Genomic DNA, 19,776 nt, shown 5'->3' with positions numbered 1-19,776 from the left:
CTGTATGGGAAGTTTGAGTTTTGTCCAGTTTACTTCGAACCACATTGACATTTTGAAAATAAGTACGTAATTTAGCCTGGTCTTTGAAGCTTAATTATTTTTTACCTGGGTTTTAACAATTATAGAAACTGGTTAATATACTTGATAGCAAGAGCAGTCTCTACTTACTTTCTTCTTTTAGTCCTCCAATCCATTCCTGGGTTCATTCAAATATTGACGTTCTCTAGGAGTTTGATCTCTATTTATCTTCAATTCAGCCATACTCATCACTAACTGTTGACACCAAATCTTGTGAGAATTTATTAGTAAATATCCGATCCTTGCATCCTTGTAGGACTACAAAAATTACCTTCAGAGGATAATTTTTTCTAAGAAATATCTTTCCAAGTGTGTAGTATTTGGTACGTTTAAGTTGTTCTAGGTCTCAGGCCAAAACTATTTTTGAGACGTTCTGAAGATCCTGCCTGTTTTTAACATCAGATCTAGTAGATTCCTTCAAGTTGTATAATACAACTCCATTGTTAGAGGTCTATTGTGATCTGTCATTTAATTCCTCATTAATAGTTTCCGGATTCAAGCTAATAGTGGTTTGATTCATTATCTTGAAATTTTCGACTCTAAAAACAGTTGCCTCAGAAGACTTTTGAAGACAAGGTTATAAAGGAGCAGATTTTTAGATTCATAGTCCTGTGTCCTCCTTTATAGGAGGAATACCTTCAGTTTTAAAGCAGTAAACTTAAGAAATTATGCTATCCATTTTCTGACCGAGTTCTGCAATCTGAGCAACTAATTTGTTGATGGGATTACCGCTGTCCCCACCATAATCAACCCTATATCAGGACCAAGACAAATTTGTATTACCTGGAAATTTTGCATATATTCAGTGGAAGACATGAAACCATCGGTTGCAAGGATCATCACACATCTAATGGCTCTATAAGTCCAACACCTTTTTTATGCAGATGAGGGAAATGTGCACACTAGTATTTATAATAAAGAATATAGGATACAAAAGCTCTTAGTTCAAACAAGTAGTAGTGATAGCTATTTCAATATAATGAGAAATTCAAATGTTCAAAATCGGTAACATTTATCGCTCTGTTAAATTGAGATTGTTTTTTAATCGAGTTAATGGGTTTTTCTCAGAAGAACTACTCTGAAACGAATTTCTTGTAGATAAAATGTTAATAAATTCAACTTGAATATATGAAATGACAAACAAAAACCCATACAAAAAATTGAAATTGAAAAAGATTAATGAACTGAAACAAATTCATAAACACATGGTATCAACATGATATTGTTTTGTGATAGTGAAAATCAACAGCAGATATCAGTATTAGTTGGGTAGCCTGTTGGCCTTTTGAGTAACTGTTCCAAAGAAACTGATTCAGTTACTCTCAGCCATCTCTAATAGAGCTACCAATTTTTATATTAATCATATATCAGGTAGACCCAGATAGAATGTCAATTTCACCAAAGAAACTTCATAAAAAATGGTTACGTTGATGGTGGTTTATTTACATCCATTCTTATTTCAGTCCATCAAAGGATTTCCTCATAAAATAAAGGGAAATGGATCTTAACTTTTGTAACTGTTCTCAATTTAAATTTTGCTATAGGTTTTGAGTTTGCAGCTTATATATTAAATATTGGCACGGCAAAGGCGAGAAAGTTATTTAATGTCTGATTCTGTGACCATGGACATTTCCTTCTTTTATTCAAGAGTAAGTTCTCCAGAAAATATGAGAAATTCAAATACATGCTGTCTGAATACCGTCATTATATCTTGATGGAAAAAGGACAAATGTGTGTGAGAGGGGTTATTTAGGGTTTTAATACATAAATGGGATAGTGAAGTTTAAAAGCTGATACGCAAATCTTAGCATCATCAGAATCTTTAAAAGAAGCTGAAATTCACACTTTTCGAGTTAGAAAATAATAGTAATTATTTGAATGCTCTTGATTTACTTTTAAATACTAATAAAACCTATAGTATTAACAATAAAACACCTCAAAGTAGAATTTCAAAGTATTCAATAACTATCTATAACTTGCATCAAAGTGACAAGAAAACTAGCATTAAACTTTCACCATTTACTAAATCTGGGTGAGCATGTAAATAAACTTTTAATTCAAATGAATTATGACATTTATGCATTGTGAAGAATGATTTAGTACTGTGACCTAAAAACTTTGAAAAATGTATATTTTACCCATGTGCACTCGCAAATTAACATTTGGCATCACCCAGTATGGCTCGAAAACAACAATCATCAGGGATAATATTCTTAAACAATAGAAAAATGTTAATACATTTCTAAATACATTATTGCAATATAAAATATAAAATCAAATTTATATTCTAAGATCCTTGCTCATCTTTACATTATAGAGTAACAAAATTGTGATAATCACACTCATATAGACCAGCATTTTTTGTAAGTACTTATATAGAAGACTTAAAACTTTAAAAACATATACCTTATAAAACATACGGCAAGCATGTAACATTTCAGAGGTATCAGTTGTTTGTTGCTCCTGGCTTGTGGAAGCATATCATTAAAGTGGTTATGCTCACTTATGCATTAACGGATTTCATTGAAACAAGTACTGTTGGAATTGTAATAAAATTGTTCAAATAGGCTAGTTGGTGTCTAGTAAATTTGTTATAACTACTGGATTTTTTGTTATTTGACTTTATAAATTTTCAACAGACACCATTTTGTTAAAATTAAAGAAAATAACACAACTATTTCCTCTTATCTATTGAAACCTATGTACCAAATTTGTTTTCTGTACCTTTACCAGCTTTAGATATAATAATTTTTTTTACAAAAACTACAAAATGGCGACTTGGCAAAATATACATTTCTCTACCTGTATTTCTAAGACATTTTTTGTTTGAAATGATGAATACCATCATCTACAGAAGTTTATGACACTCTTTTGTGAACACTCTGTGTATGTATATATATAAAATTTTGTATTCCGGTTGTATGAATAAAATTAAATTATACAGAGTGTTCTGTAACTCTCTGGACAAAGCTATATCACATTATTATTGCTCAGGTCAAGACAAACATATTTCACCATATGAACATAGGTCACCGATGCTAATTTCCCATCTGTCATATGTATTTTTATAAAAAAATTAATATCTTAAAAACTAATAAATTAAATTATACCAAATTTGGCTCAAATGTTTATGATAACAAGGCCAGTTACTGAAAAATTTATCATGAAATTATCTCTACTATTTTCAAAATGGTGGCCATTAAAACTTTTAAACTTTAAATATCCTAAGAGCCTGCAATTTTTCTCAAAAATTACAAGAATAACAGTTTTAAGAGGATTTTATCACAAATATAATGACACCGAAATTATTTAAATTGAATAATAAATTTAGAGCAAGATAATAAATAAAAAAATAATAAATTTAGAGCAGATTTACTGTGACAAGACATGACCCATATTGACAGCTGCCGTTTATTCAGTATTTGTATTGTTGGCTATTCACTGAGAACCTCAATGTAGGCCTTGTCTTGTCACAGTAAAACTGCTTTAATTCAGCTATTTGGAAAGTATAATCTAGCTCAAAGTAAATCTTTCTGGAGTGGTTAAGTGATAAGCTTAGTGTCTCTTAAGATACTTGCTTAAAGAACAAGGATTAAAAACACACAAGATTAAAACGCAATTTAATGTCACAAACTCTAAATTTAATTTTTTTTTAACTTTTTGTTTCCATTCATGTTAGGGTTGCATCTTGATAGGCCTAGGTTCAGGTAAAAATGTAAATTATTTGAATAATCATGTTTTAATGCATTTATTTTATTCTATAAAGCTTGCAGTTGCCTTGATATTAAACTAAAGAAACTTTTCCTAGCAAAGTTAAGTGATTTTGCTTCATTGCATCAAAATTATTTATTACTTTGTCAAAAGACAATTTATTACTCATGCTCAATATTCAAAACATCAAATAATTAAGTCTGTCCTGAGTTGTTGTTGACCTTGAGTAGTTTTTTTTATATTAAGAGATAACTTATAAATGCTTTCTCGTTGGTAGCATTTCAGAAGTTTGTACCAAATTGTTTGTTAAAATATTGAGTTGGTGAGGACTCATTCATTCAATCTATCCATTAATATCAACAGCAGGTAGTACAAGGTATTCATATTAATTTAATGTGAACATTAAATCTGTAGTTTTTTGCTAAGCAACCGATCAGTTCTGTTACAGAACCCCTTTTTTTGACATCGAGCAAAAGATAATATAGTAGTATTTTAAAGAATTTCTCTTGTAATTAATCCATTCTTATTACAAGATTCTAAGTGTAGTCATAATAATGATCTAATTTAAGTTTTATATATTCATATATTTAACTCATGGTAATTCAGTATTACTAATAAACACTAATCATTAGCAGTTTAATCAGATGCGAAGAATATTTTACTAACCCACTAACAGATTTATATATTATCAGTAGCATTAATTCTCATGTGTTAAAAGTTTATGACAACTTAAAAATGTTTGCTCAACTTAAAATTACACTGTTTAAGTATGAATTTTTAAATTATTAACTTATGATCATTTACACATTCGTGATACCGAAATATAAGTATCTGTTGCATTATTCTTTAACCATAAAACCTGTGATTAATTTAAAACTCTTGTACAATAAGAATTAAACACAGAGTTAACTTCTTTGAACCAAACCATGTCACAGTTTGAGTAACTATAAGTTACGGTTAATTACTATTACTATACTGTGCTGCAATTATTATTGTAGCTGTATCTAAAAAATATAGTTGATTATTTTATTATTTTAAAAATAATTAAATTATTTTTATTCAATTATTCTCCTATAATGGAGGCTCAGAAGCGTTTTTGTTTACTTGGCAATTATTTAATTCAAATTTAATAATCAATCTAAGTTAACAGATTGATTCATTTCATACTCAAAACTCGTGACAGAATAAATTCTTTCTCTAGCATAAAGTTACGTTTACGGAATACATGCTTTATTTTTAATTGGTTATTCACCTAATTAAAAAAACCGAAGGATTGAGAAATAATTTTGTATGAATTTGGTTGGTGTTCTATCACTATGTTGGCAAGAGGAAAAGAAGGGGGAGAGGTAAGGAAACGGCAAAAAATTGTAGCTGCTTCATTCATCTCAGCCAAACCTAATACACTGCACTGACTGTTCCTATATGTAGGCCTACACTACACGGTACTGGTAGTCTCAATTTAATACAATAATACAAGCACGACATATTGAAAGCCTTAAAATGTAAAATAGCCAGGTATTTTGTATCCTCCCCCTGAGTGCCCCTGGTAGTGATGACTTGTAATGAGTATTGATAAGTGAAATAAACATTAAAATCAACTTTAAAAACTATTTTATACACATATAAACGCTATGATTCTGGTATACCATGGACCTTGGTTGAATAATACTTAATAGGCCAAGTGTTTGACTTACCAGACAAAAAATATTATGTTATAGAACAAAGACCAAAAGGATTAAACCACAAATCAGGATGGAGCTATTTTTAAATATGTTCGATATGATGAATCCATTTTAGAACAATAAGTACACAAGGAAATAGGATGGGAAACCCTAATGTCAATCAATAGCAAGCAAACACGGAGTAGTCCACTTCAAACAAATTAAATTAGGTTAAAAGGTAAATTAAGCTAGTTACATTCAGTGAAATAAAACATATAAAGAAAACAACACTGAGTTAGATACTGAGTTTTAAATAAACTTCACAGTTTGAGTTAATAAGGTGGTTTTTGAAATCAAACCATTGCATTGATAATGAGTTGAAATTTCATTAGTTAATGAGCACCGTCATTGGTTTCGGATGGGAGTGACCTGCTCACAGGTAACCAACTACTTTCACTGAAAACAAATATCCCTGAGTGAAAGTAACATTCCCCATTTTAAAGATTGTGCTCAGACAACTTAAATGTCAAAGGCTGTAGCTTATACATGTAGTCACTTTAGGTATTTATAAATTATATAATAACAATGTGATTCCATATTTGTGTATTTACAGATATAACTGCTATGTTATTTGTCTAATTTATTAAATTTACAAACACGTACTATAAGTAGGTAAATGTAAAAGAAATTTTATAGGCCAGATCTATTTATTTTATTTTATGAGTATATATTTATTGTAATGGAAATGGGTAGTTTTTCTGTTGTGTACAGTATTTATTAAAGTTTTGTTTGTTTCCAAAGCCCAAACTTAAAAAAGAAAAATATACATATATGTGTGGGGAAGGATATTATTGGAGGGTGCATAACGGAATAGCTCATTCCTTATAATTCCTTAAGCTGATAAACCTGTTATTTTTGACAAAAAGTATTTTAGTTATATACTAGGTATCTCATTGTTTTCTATATACATTTTTAGTTAAATATAGTATTTAGATATATCAAATTTGATATAAATATAGAATTGTTAGAATTTATTCAATTTGTCTATCCATTTTATTGTTTAAATTAATATGATGTATTTGTTCTTTTGATATAAGTTGTTATATTTTTCAATTCTCCATGTATTCGTAATAACATCTTATAGTTTATATTTATGCATTTTATTTTAGATTTTCTTCTCAAATAGCTTCGGTTAGATAAGTTAAAAGAAGTACTACATTGTAAACAAGAAATAATTAGTTTTTAATCAAGAGTTTGAGGTATTTATTTGAATCAGAACTTTCCCTCACGAATTCAAAAACTTTGAACATCCTATAATTTAAATACAGTAAAATATAATTGTAATTCCGTATCATGTGAAAACTATTGTAATTTATTTAAATTATTGTAGGGCTTAAATCCGAAAGGCTAACCATTTTGAAAAATGTTGTTAGTGTTCACCATTAACAAATAGTTCTTATGATGAAGTTGAAACATATAAAAATTTGGCTATAGCCAGAGAAGTTTTGGGATATTGTGTGATTTATATTGATTTGCTAACAAACAACATAATAGATCTCACTTTCTGTACAATGAAAACTCAGATGTATTTATAATAAATGAACAAGGACTGTAAACAACATAGAAAACATATATATCTGTAAATATTTGTGGACCGGCAATTTCTACAGAAAAAAATCATAAAAAATAAAGTATAGCAGCATACGTAAAAGCTAGTTATATGCAGAATTCAGCATAGAAATATAAGTTTGTCTATGGAACAATACAGGGTGTATCAAAAAGAATCAAACGATTTAATACAATCATAACTATTCTGTTTGTTGAGCTAAATGCGCCAACAACGTACTGTTGAAAAGAGTATCTTTTAAAGTTTTACATGGTTCCCGCTAGGTAGCAGCAGCACGCTTGAGTAAACGCCTACTTCATTTCTAGTGAAAATGGCGTCTGCACCACAAAAAGCGTTTTGTGTTCTATGTTTTTCGCAGTGCGACTCTGTAATAACTGTTCAGCGTGACTTTCTTAATAAGTATGTTGTTGATCCTCCTACATCACAGAGCATTAGACGATGGTATACCAACAACAATGGATGCGCTGAGGAATTGCATTACAACAGCAGTGGAATCAGCAACTCAGGACATGCTCGCTGCAGTGTGGGATGAATTTGAATACCACATAGACATATGCCATGTATCTAAAGGTGGACATATTGAACACCTTTGAAAAGGTATGAAAAAAAACTTTTTAAGTTTCCCTTTCAGCCAAAAAAATTAGTAATTGTATATGTTTACTACTGTTCGAAATATAGACATGCCAAATTGGATGATTCTTTTTGGTACACCCTGTATTATTTGAAATTAAAATGAAAAGCAAAAGGCTGCTAATATTAAGAATTCACAGACCAGCAGCACACACTAACCTTGACTGCAAGACCGGCATCCTGTCAAACCAAACAAGAAAATGGTGCTTAAGGGCAACATAAATTTATATAACCTTCAATGAGTTGACAACAGGAATAAATTCAGGAATTCCATCATGCTCAAATATAAAAATAATAAATAATTCCTTTATTTTGAACTGATATTCAGTTCACACTGATTTTCAAAATAACTCACGTCAACAGCATGACAATAAAATTATACTATAAATATCTAACCTGCTAGAGCCAGTTTAAACTGCTTCCCTTACCAAAAGAATTCAGAAACATTCCTGCACAACAATTTTAAAGCAGCCATACTGACTGATTGCAAAAGATAACTTTATATTCACTGGAAGAATACTTGAGAAACGAATACTGAATAAACACATCAGGTTTTAATCAAAATTGCTTCAGGTACAATTTTATTAAGACAAAAATACGTGTAACTCTGATGAATAGTTTATTTAACAACCTGTAAAAGAGCTTTGGGAATTGAATATTAAGTCACTAATCCTAACCAGACATGTTTGTCAGCCCATATTATTTACAGATTAAAAAAACTTTAAAATCATGTTCAGACAAGTACCATCACTTTACGGCTAGGATGTGCTAGGAATAATTGAGGTGATACTGACCTGCATCCAACCTGTCACATTCCCAATCTGAGGAAAGCTCTTGGAATCAACTTTAGGATTCATAATATTCTAATCAAATTCATACTATCTACCAAATTTCATGGCTAGAAGGTGCACATAGAAAAAATTGAGATGAGACTGACCCGCATCCAGGCTGCCATATCTTAAATGTCAGAACAACTCTGCAAACCAACTTTAGAGTTCAAAACATTATAACCAGATTGAACCTAGTTACCACTACTTGACTGCTGGGAGGTGCATATAGGAATAATTAAGGTGAGACTGGTCCGCATCCCAGCTGCCACATGCTCAATGTTAGAAAAACTCTGGGAACCAGCTTTAGAGTTCATAATATTATAACGAAATTCTGGTTAGTTACCACCACTTGACGGGTGGGAGGTGCACTTATTAATAATTGACTGGTTCACTTCTAAGCTACCACAGCCTCAATCTCAGAAAAACTCTGAACCAATATTAGAATTCAAACAACTTACGTTTTTACAAATAATTCCGTATGGCAACCGTTGAAAAGTAAAAAGTAGACAATTTTATCCCAAATTTCTATCTTAATTGTATTAATACTGAATTAATACAAGTTTTCAAAGGCAAAGATTTTATAATTACAATACTGGTGTGATAGTTCCTTAAACCTTGTTATAATTCACTTGCTTGCAAACTTTAAAAAAATTATTTATGGTGAGTGTGTGTGTGTGTGTGTGTGTGTGTGTGTGTATATATATATATATATATATATATATATACAGGGTGTATATTATGTCTGGAAACACCCAAATATATCCTTTAATAATTTAAATATAAATTTTGAAACCTCTTACAACAATCGTGATAGAGATTGGGCATCTACTTTTTGGAACAATGTTTTGTTATGTCACACCAAACGGGGGACGTCCTGCCGAGGGTATCGTGAATATTCTTAATGGAAGCCTATACCTTGTGATACATAATTTTAAAGGTAATAGCTTACTGAATTGAATGCCACAAACCGCATCTCAAAGGAATTATTCTATCAGAAAATAGAGCATTTTTAGTATTGAAAATTTACTGATGTTCAACAATGTAATTTTAACATGGTTCTTGCCACAAAATGTGTTACACTAATTTTTTTAGCATTTTTTTAAATGTTCAATTAAAATAAAAATAAACAATTTATTTTTAAGCTGGTTTCATTAGTACAAATTTACCAGTTTTTATTACAATGAATAAAACTTATGAGTCACTTTCTCTGATTACTTATGAATCTGTACTTGGTGTTTTCCCAGTCAGCAGGAAGGTTTAAAGAGACAAAGGTCACTAGCCTATGAGAAAACATTATTGTGTTATTAATCATCTGGTCTACAGGTTTCAGTTTGTTGAGCATGGAGCTTTCACTAGACAGGTCTAAGCTTGGGAATTACAAATGGACAAAGGTCATATCATTCCTGTCGAGTTAATCAGTGTCTCTGAAGCATTGCTGTCAACAAGTTATCTAATTACAGTAGTTCAGTTTTTTATTTGGCATTTTAATGGAATTGTCTGAAAGAGAACGAATTACTCTGTTGATGATGCGAGGATATGGCGATCGTCAAAGATCTTATCGGGAAGTTTGTAATTTGTTTAATGACACTTTCCCAGAAAGGAATCCCATAAGTGTTTCAACAATATCAAAAACTATTGAGCGTTTTTGAAATGACAGGGAGTGTACGTAATCGGCCAAAGTCGGGTAGGATACAATCTGCAACAGATGAAGAACATGCACTAGATGTTTTGCAAACATTTATTGAAGACCCACATACATCGCTCAGAAAAGCTGGCACAGCAAACATGATATGCACCCTATGTCTGTGAGTAAGATTTTGAAAATTAATAAATACAAACCATTTAAAGTTCATTTAGTCCAACAGTTAAGTGAGGATGATTACGACAGAAGAGTTGAGTTTTGTGAACTTGTGATGCGCAAATGTGATGACAATAGAGATTTTCTGACCAACATACTATTTTCTGATGAGGCAACTTTTTTCCTAAATGGCAATGTTAACAGGCACAATTGCCGTTACTGGGCTAGTGAAAAACCCACATTGGATACTGAGTCCCATTCACAGACAACCACAAAAACTGAACGTATGGTGTGGAATTTTAGGTAACAAAATTGTTGGACCCTTTTTCATCAATGGAAATTTAAATGCCGAACTTTACTACAATATGCTCCAAAATGAAATAATCCCAGCTATTCAAATTGCATCAGGAGAATACTTTGATAATGTATGGTTTCAGCAGGATGGTGCTCCACCCCATTATGGGAGACAGGTAAGAGAGTATTTGGATTTAAGGTTTCCTCATAAATGGATTGGCCGAAGAGGAGAAATCGAATGGCATCCAAGATCTCCGGATTTGTCACCAATCGATTATTTCCTATGGGGTCATTTAAAATCCAATGTTTATAGAAGAAAGCCTCATAATTTGGAAGACCTAAGAAACAGGATTATAGAGGAGATTGCTTTGATAACTGAAGAAATGTTAGGCAACTCTGTCGAATCATTTTACACAAGATTGGCTCATTGTCAAACCGTAGAAGGAAACACAGTTCGAACAATTGCTTTGACACCAAATGCAGGTAAAACGTTTGTTGTAAGACTTTTCTAACAGCATACATTTATTTTTTATTTGTAATAAGAAATCAATAACATAAGTATTTCCATAATTTGTACTGTAATAAAAACTGGCAAATTTGTGCTAATAGAACCAGCTTAAAATGAAATTTTTGTTTTATTTAATTGAACATTTAAAAAAATGCTAAAAAATTAGTGTAAACACATTTTGTGGCAAGAACCATGTTAAAATTACATTGTTGAACATCAGTAAATTTTCAATACTAAAAATGCTCTATTTTCTGATAGAATAATTCCCTTGAGATGCGGTTTGTGGCATTCAATTCAGTAAGCTATTACCTTTAAAATTATGTATCACAAGGTATAGGCTTCCATTAAGAATATTCACGATACCACTCGGCAGGACGTCCCCCGTTGGTGTGACATAACAAAACATTGATATGGTAAATGCTTCCTTGAATAAAACCAAGGCTGCTTGGTCAATTATCAATAGCTGTACGAAGAGTAACAGTAAACCTCTGCCAACGCCAGTTTCTTTGACAGCAGATAAATTTAATAAATATTTTGTGGATTGTGTAAATGACATTAGAACCAAGGTGCCTTGTAGTATAGAAGACCATATCTTTTATGTAAATAGTGTCAACTGTGATTGTAATTAGATTTGTAAATAGTTTTTAATATTAATGTTTTTACTGTAGAAGAAGTTTTTAAAGCCATAAATGAAATGAGAGAAAGCTCATGCTTGGATGTCTATGGGCTAAATGCTGCCATTCTAAAAATTGCTTCTGTTTTTATTTGTGAAGTCCTCACTTACTTATTCAATTTAAGTATCACTCAAGTGTTTTTCCTGACTTATTGAAGGTTAGTAAGGTAATACCCCATACACAAAAGAGGAGCAAAAGAGTTTATGTGACAATTTATAGACCTATATCTATTGTGCCCACAGTGTCAAAAGTCTTGGAGCGACTTTTACATGGTCAGCTTGTGCACTTTTTGGAAATCAATGACTTATTGTCAAAAAGTCAGTTTGGCTTTAGACCAAAGAAGAGCACTGTTGAAGCTGTTCAACAAGTTAATTATCAACTCCTATGAAGGTATTGAGAACCATAATAGTGTAGTTCTGAGATCCTATGATATGTCCAAGGCCTTTGACACTGTGGACCACAACATCTTGGTAAATAAGTTACCTTATTACTTTTTTCAGTAATTCTATTGTAAGCCTGTTAAAATCATATTTAGAAAATAGACGTCAAACCGTGTTCCTAAACGGCAACTTTTCTAGCACACTGTATGTACGCCATGGAGTTTCCACAAGTTTCCATTTTGGGGCCAATGCTTTTTTGTCCTGTATATCAATGACCTTCCATACAATTTGCAAAGTAACAGTATAAAGACCTTTTTGTTTGCAGATGACTTGGGAATGTGTATACAAGATAAGTGTGTAGATAATACCAATGCCATTTTAACAGACAGTTTCTGAGACCCATCCTCGATTGGTGTAGTGCCAACAAACTTAAGCTAAACTCTCAAAAAACACAAGATCTCACTTTAAGTCTTTCAAATAAAGGAGGCTGTGATCCTCCTCTCAAGTTTCTTGGCATATATTTGCAGAGTGATTTAAAATTGGCAAACATCATATCGATTATGTGGCAACAAAGATTTCAAAAGGCATATTCTTGATAAGATCTTTTAAGAAATAAAAAGTAACTCGGACAATTCCTGCTTAGTGTGTATTATGCCTTTGTACATAGTCAGCTAAACTATGGAATCATCCTTTGGGGAAACTCTGGCTATTGTGATAAGTTGTTTGTTTTGCAAAAAAGAATCATTAGGCTTATTTGCAGTTTGCCAGATTTGACTCACTGTAGACCATATTTTATAAAATTAGGCATTCTTTCCCTCCCATCAATGTATGTTTTTTCTACAACTAATGTACATTAAAGAAAACCTCTATGGCTTTCAACATATAACTGATATTCATGGCTATGAAACAAGGATAGGCATAATATTGTTACAAAAAGATATAATTACTCTAGCACTCAAAAACAGCTTTTATATATCAAGGCATTAAGTTTATTCAATGCATTCCCTAGTGACGTCAAAGGCATGTCCCTAAACAGGTTTAAAATTGCTATTAAGTTATGGTTGACTGAAAGATGCTTGTATAGTGTAAGTGGTACTTTGATGTATAGGGTAACTTTCAACCTGGTTTCGGTCCTCTGGCATCTCTGTATTTTATAAATTTTTAGTTAATTTTAAACCTAGACTGTTAAATTGTAATTTTAAATTAGGCTTAGTTTTATTGAACAAAATATTCACCATTTTGACAATGTCTTACAAAAATGACCAAAGACTTTAAAGAACTATATTTAATACTACTATATTTAATTTAATTTAATAATACTATATTTAATCTTTTATAATTATAGTAAATAAAAAACATGTATTTAAGGGTTGATGTACTTTTAAAATGTATTTGTATTTAATAATTTATACGTTAGTGTGGATTGTTGTTATCCCTTTAACTGTTGACGTTGTTATACACTTTGTGTTCTGACAATAAAATGATTGATTGATTGATTGTTCCAAAAAGTAGATTGCCCAATCTCTATCACGATTGTAAGAGGTTTCAAATTTATATTTAAATTATTAAAGGATATATTTGGGTGTTTCCAGACATAATATACACCCTGTATATACATATATATAATGGTGTGTGTGTGTGTGTGTATATATATATATATATATATATATATATATATATATATATACACACACACACACCATTATGGTAGATGCTATATACAGGCGAATATATATTATTTTACATAAGTTATTCTTATCTTTCTAAAACTGTAATTTTGCAGAAACAACACAACCTGATCTTAGTAAAGCATTTGACAAGGTGGGCCATTACATTTTATGTCAAAATTGAACTTTTATGGCGTTTATGTTTATGAATATTATATCTCTGATAGAAAGCTATTTGTAGATGTCAGATGAAAATTTTCCCAGATTTTAGATGTTAAGTTAGCAAGGATCTGTGTTGGAGACAATTTTAAGTTTTATTTAAATAAGTTATCTTAGTTTTAAAATCACTAGCTTTACCACTGTCTATTTGGGTGATACGTCCCTTTTAAATGTACATAATAGTATAAACTATTTCATATCTTTGTATCATAACATCTCGGACATCAATAGATCCTACTTGTTATTTTAAACAAGTGTAGTGTTTTTAAATAAAAGATAATATTTATTTGTAGTGTTAAGATAAGACAGTAATATTGTTACTTTAGTAGGTATAAGTAGTGGTACAAGTCTGTCATGGACATATTTTGAGATATGGATTGATTGTCTTGAGGATTGGTGTAGGTCTAGAGAAAATTTAAGTTTGATAAAAAAAGGCTGTGAGAAGGACCTCTAGATCATTGAAGACTTGTTCATTCAAACGAACATTTCAACAGTTGTAAACCTGTATGTATTTGATGTTGTAATGTTAATTAATGAAGATATTAATATTTGTACTATATGAAATACCATACATAGCTATAATACTAGAAATCTCTATATAACTTGAGTTACCAAAATGCAGACTTGTCAAAACTATGAGTTACCATAAATATGTAGGTATTAAGTTTTAGTAAAAATATCAATAGCATGGCAAAGCTTGGCAGAAAACACAAATGTTTTACATTGCTGGTTGTTTTGCATTGCTCATTCTTTCTATAAACTACAAGAATATTTTAAAATCATTATGACTAGACCTTGTTTTGAATTTATTTTTTCTGTGTAGTTTATTTTAACATAGCATCCTGACAATAATAATGCACTAGTAGTAATTTATTTTGACAATGACCATCACAATGTTTGTAGTTTGTTGAAGGAAATAAGAAATTTACTATCTTTCTCTCTCTCTCTCTCTCTCTCTCTCTCTCTCTCTCTCTCTCTCTCTCTCTCTCTCTCTCTCTCTCTCTCTCTCTCTCTCTTGTAGTTAAATTTTGTCAAGAGGCAACCATTGCAGCAACGCCTCTGCAGTTAATTGACAACATGTAGTAGATGTTATGTCAGCCAGACTGTCACCTGTCACACATGACACTCCTACTGCTGCTGTAGTGCTCTGATCACATTTAGTCTCTCTTCAGTGTATTTAATTATCCTTGATATGGCTGAAGTAAGTGTTTCAATTAATTGTCTATATTTAATCCTTTTAAGGCATTGCATTTATAAATTTAAATGTTTTTAAGTGTCAAATTATGATTTACACCTTTATAATGTTTTTAATAGAAAATTATTGTAAATTTGAGAAATTTTTAAAATGTTGTGTGTTTGTTGTCTTTTACAGATAAAATATTGTTTTAATTTTAAATTTTCACATTTTGTTTGTACTTTTACATGTATTTAAATTGAGTAGTAAAGAATATCAGTATAAAATACTTTTTCTCATCAATTGTGTCTGAATACAAATGAATTTATCAAATTTATACACTTAATAAATTGTCAAAGATTTTTATAATGTTGCCAACATGGGTGCTGGGTTTTTAGAAATTAAATTTTTAAACATACTCATAATCTGCAAAATCTCTTCTGTTGTGTAACATCATATTTGATTAGTAGAACATTAAGACTCTTAATATTTTAATTTCAAGTATTTTATTTATTTTCTGGTTATAAATGTTGAAAATCTGTCATGTATACAAAATTAACTATCTACCATCGTTTAATGTTACGTTATCAATGCAAGATGACATTTTTGTTGTAGATTATTAATTTTCAAGTAAGACTTGACAGTTGTAGGACAAGAATCTTCTCCTACTTTAACTGCCATTCACAATCTCATGTGGTATTATCTGATAACATATAATTATTATTGTACACCCACATGCAGGAGGGCTTAAAATAATGGTCAGTACTTGATAGATTTCCAGTTTTTATTATTAAGATAGTCTGCATAAAAAAATAAAATATAATTCATTTAACATATATATAGTGGGATTAAGATTTTAAATAAGAACTTTTAAATTTAGCATGACAAGATTCGTATGATTCAGTTAGTCTTATTTTTAATGACAGATTATTTTGAATTTTTTTTTAACCTGAAATATGAATATTTTTAATTGATAAAGTACTTTATCTGTTATTTCTATAATTTTAAGTCAAGGCTGTATTTAATTTAACATTTTAATGGATTTTTTTGAATCTTATAAGATTTATGTCTGTGAGAAACTTTTGGTTTACTAATTAAATTTCAAAATACTGCACTATCAGACACAATTAATGAACAAGATGCATAAAAAGTGAGTGGGAATGAAATAATTGAGTAGACCAGAGACAATTGGAGGTCAAATGGCGATGTCACCTCGACCATAATTGTGGCTCCAAGACGTGCTTGGTGTGTGTTGAGCACAATCACCTGATTTATATACCGTGTACTTTTTAAACACATTTTATATATATTATAGTGTACATTAGCGGGTAAACTACGATTAGGCTTAATATTTTTCCATGGTTCTGAGAACCTTACATATTAAAAGGAGGACATGTCATGTAACATACTTATTCCTTAATAGTTTGTTTGATATATTCTCTTACTAAAACTATACACATCATGAATATTGTTGTAACCTATATTTAAATTATTGTATGCACCAATGTATGAATTGTTAACTATGTGTTAACAATTTTACACTCTCATCCTTGAGGGTACTCTAACTGACAAAAGGAGTAATGAAACTATAGACAATTGCTTCGTCTTTGTACAGATAAAATTTTCTTTCTACTATTAGTTTTATAAGCTTATAATTACAGTCAAGTTTTAACGCTTAGTTCATTTTGTGCTGTGTGAAATGAAAAAACAGCAGCGTATCCAGTATTTGGCAGAATATGTTGGTTCTAAAATAATTTATGAAAATTTCTTACCGTGGATGCTGCAACAACAGCCCTTTTTGTATTCCAAACTTGCAGTTTCTTAAATGACAAAAAATTCAAAATACTTGAAATTCGCAAGAAATTTCTTTATCACAGCTAAAATTGATTTACCACTATGCTTGCTATCATTTTGACTATACCAGGGATGAGTTCAGGAACGGGGAAACTTCTTGATACCATCTCATAGAAACAAATTAAGTCCGGTTTCTTGATTATATAACTGAAATAAAATAAAAAAGAGTACTGATGGTGCACTATTGAATTACAGGACTAAAAGGCTGTGAGGTTGCATGTATAGTGAGTGGCTGTGGCGGGTCAGTAGTGAGAGGGATGTAGTGTTGGTGGCAGTGAGGTGATGGTGATGTTGGCCAGACTGACCAGTGTGCTCTGGGGTCGAGGGGACCCGGACCCCACTGAGGATCCCCACCCAGAAGACTGTAGCAGGGGACTCACCCGGCGACAGTCAGTCTACTCTCAAAGACTGCGCAGGTACAGTCACTGACACTGAGGAGGAGTCTGTACACAATCGGATTCAGGATCAACCACAAAGTGGTTTAAAAAATTCATGACAGAATTAAGAAAAATTATAAAATAGGCCGATGTTTTGTAAAAATGCATTTTCTTTAAATTTTACCAAACTTTGTTTGGGCTAGTCGAGGTTTAAAACTTTTATACGTAAAGTGTATTCAAAATTGGAGTTTATCACAATTTGTGATTTATTTTACTTTGACACATGCACAAAGATTATTAATACAATAAATGATTCAAAATATAAATTAATTTTCTTGTGGCATATACAGGGTGTAAAAAAAGTCCCGTGTGGGCTTGATAATTCCCGAACGATTAGATGTAAAGAAATAAAACTTGGTACGTCATTACTGCACCTATAAATGTACTTTTTGAAGTAACTACCATATTTTTGTCATGTCAGGGGGATTGGGCCCACAAGAAGTAAGAAGGAAATCTTAAATGAGAACATAGGTTGAGTAGTACATCAAATTAAAGGTCTTTATTAATAGAGTACAATGCTGAAATGCAACCTCAAAGGTTCACTCTTTTATGCTGTTTTAAAGTTTGAAACATTTACAATGTAGGTCCTGTTCTAGTTTAATATTCTTGTCTTGGGTCAAGTTGTGAAAGTTATACTTAGTAAATGAATACTGGACTTATGAAGTAATGTTTAATCCAATGGAGGATGGTCTACAATGAGTTTTGTAAACAAATTTTATGTAAGCATAGCTCAAGATGTACATTGTTTTAAAGTCTAATGTAAGATTTACATCAAGTGAAGTCCAAAGCTCAATCTAAAAATAAGAATTTTCTATTATAATAACTGGTATTTGGTTTTCCCTTTAGCATTCATCTCTACTAAACAACCCCTTTATAATTATGTATATATTGAGCTAAGCTTATGGTAAAAACTCCTTGCAGACCATTCTCCATTGGGTGTCTACCACATTAAAAACTATTTCTTAAGTTTAGTATTCATTTACTAAGTTTAACTTTCACAACTTGAGCGAAGACAAGAAACATAGTGTTACTAATTTTTTGTTTCACTGAACGATGGCAAATGTCCGGAAAAATCCTGTTTCCTTCACAAGACAAGAATATTAAACGATCTAGAACAGGATTGTAAATGTTTCAAACTTTAAACCAATGTAACTTTTTAAAGAATGAATCCTTTGAGATCGGATTTGCAGCATTGTAATCTACTAATAAAGACCTTTAATTTGATGTACTACTCAACCTATGCTCTCATTTAAGAGTTTCTCCTGAATCCTTGCGGGCCATTCCCTCGACATGACAAAAAATGGTAGTTACTTCAAAAAGTAGATTTATAGGTATAGTAATGATGTACCAAGCTTTATTGCTTTACAAATAATCGTTTTGTTGCCAAGCCAGTGCGGGACTTTTTTTACACCCTGTATATTTATAAATTCCTAGATAAACATTTATTGTGGATAAATCTATACTATCCATCTGTGATTAAATTGTTTCACTTTTATTCTAGAGCAATCATGGACTATGGGTGTTGACTCTCTAGCAGATTATTGGCAGAGAGGCGAAAAAAGTAATTATTTTTAAACTAACTTTTATATATTTGATTAATCAGAAGGTAAATTAAATTTTTCATCAGTAATGGACAATTTATAATTTTTTATGAAATCTTATATTTGAAGAATATCTACTTAGTCCTGTATTTGATTTGAAAAAATTTAAATTATTAACTTAGTTTTAAAATCAAGTTAAAATAGAATTTATTTTAAGTGGGCCAAAAATATTAATTAAATATACAGACTTCTCCAAGACAGAAAAATGTGTGCAAATAACTCTGTCATGGCTGACTAACAAGCACAAGCTAAGTAGATTTAGAGCTCCTACCATCACCATGTCTCCTAACAATCCTGTGGTTATCTTGCTTATCAGTCATGCCAGTTGATTCCTGGAAAAGACTCTGTGAAAAACCACAAATACATATTCTGAAACTCTTGGATTTCCCACAACTTCAAGGTCTAATGTTTTCATCATCTACAGAGTCTTAACTTATTCCCACACAGAGAGTATTTCCAAAGCTTAAAAATAAGAAATAACTGGTTGCCTTCATTTTTTGAGTTTTAAAGTAGCGAAAAACAACATGTTTAGGTTTTTTAGTTGGGAAGACATTAAAAATGGTATGCTGTAAAATTTATGTGTGAAACAATTACTGTATTATTGTACTATCACTAGTATAAACGAATACAACA

General features: G+C 31.0%; 1 protein-coding gene across 4 annotated transcripts in view; it reads left to right on the top strand.

The window, feature by feature from the left end:
• Window positions 1–19,776, top strand: part of LOC124359515 (tyrosine-protein phosphatase corkscrew) — a 145,118-nt gene that overhangs the window by 2,895 nt on the left and 122,447 nt on the right. Inside the window, exons 1-2 of one of the 4 annotated variants that reach the window (XR_006922156.1) lie at window positions 15,185–15,278; window positions 17,301–17,521. The exons of 2 other annotated variants lie outside the window; for them this stretch is intronic. Coding sequence is in view for 1 of the 2 variants with exons in the window: in XM_046812310.1 (XP_046668266.1) it covers window positions 17,388–17,521 (134 nt within the window). In the remaining variant the exon portion in view is untranslated. Of the gene's footprint in view, window positions 1–15,184; window positions 15,279–17,300; window positions 17,522–19,776 lie in introns of those variants that run through there. One more of the 4 variants, XM_046812310.1, reaches the window with a different exon arrangement.

Source organism: Homalodisca vitripennis, chromosome 4, assembly GCF_021130785.1.
Source record: "Homalodisca vitripennis isolate AUS2020 chromosome 4, UT_GWSS_2.1, whole genome shotgun sequence".
Taxonomy (NCBI): Eukaryota; Metazoa; Arthropoda; class Insecta; order Hemiptera; family Cicadellidae; genus Homalodisca; species Homalodisca vitripennis.
This window is presented reverse-complemented; position numbering and strand designations above follow the sequence as displayed.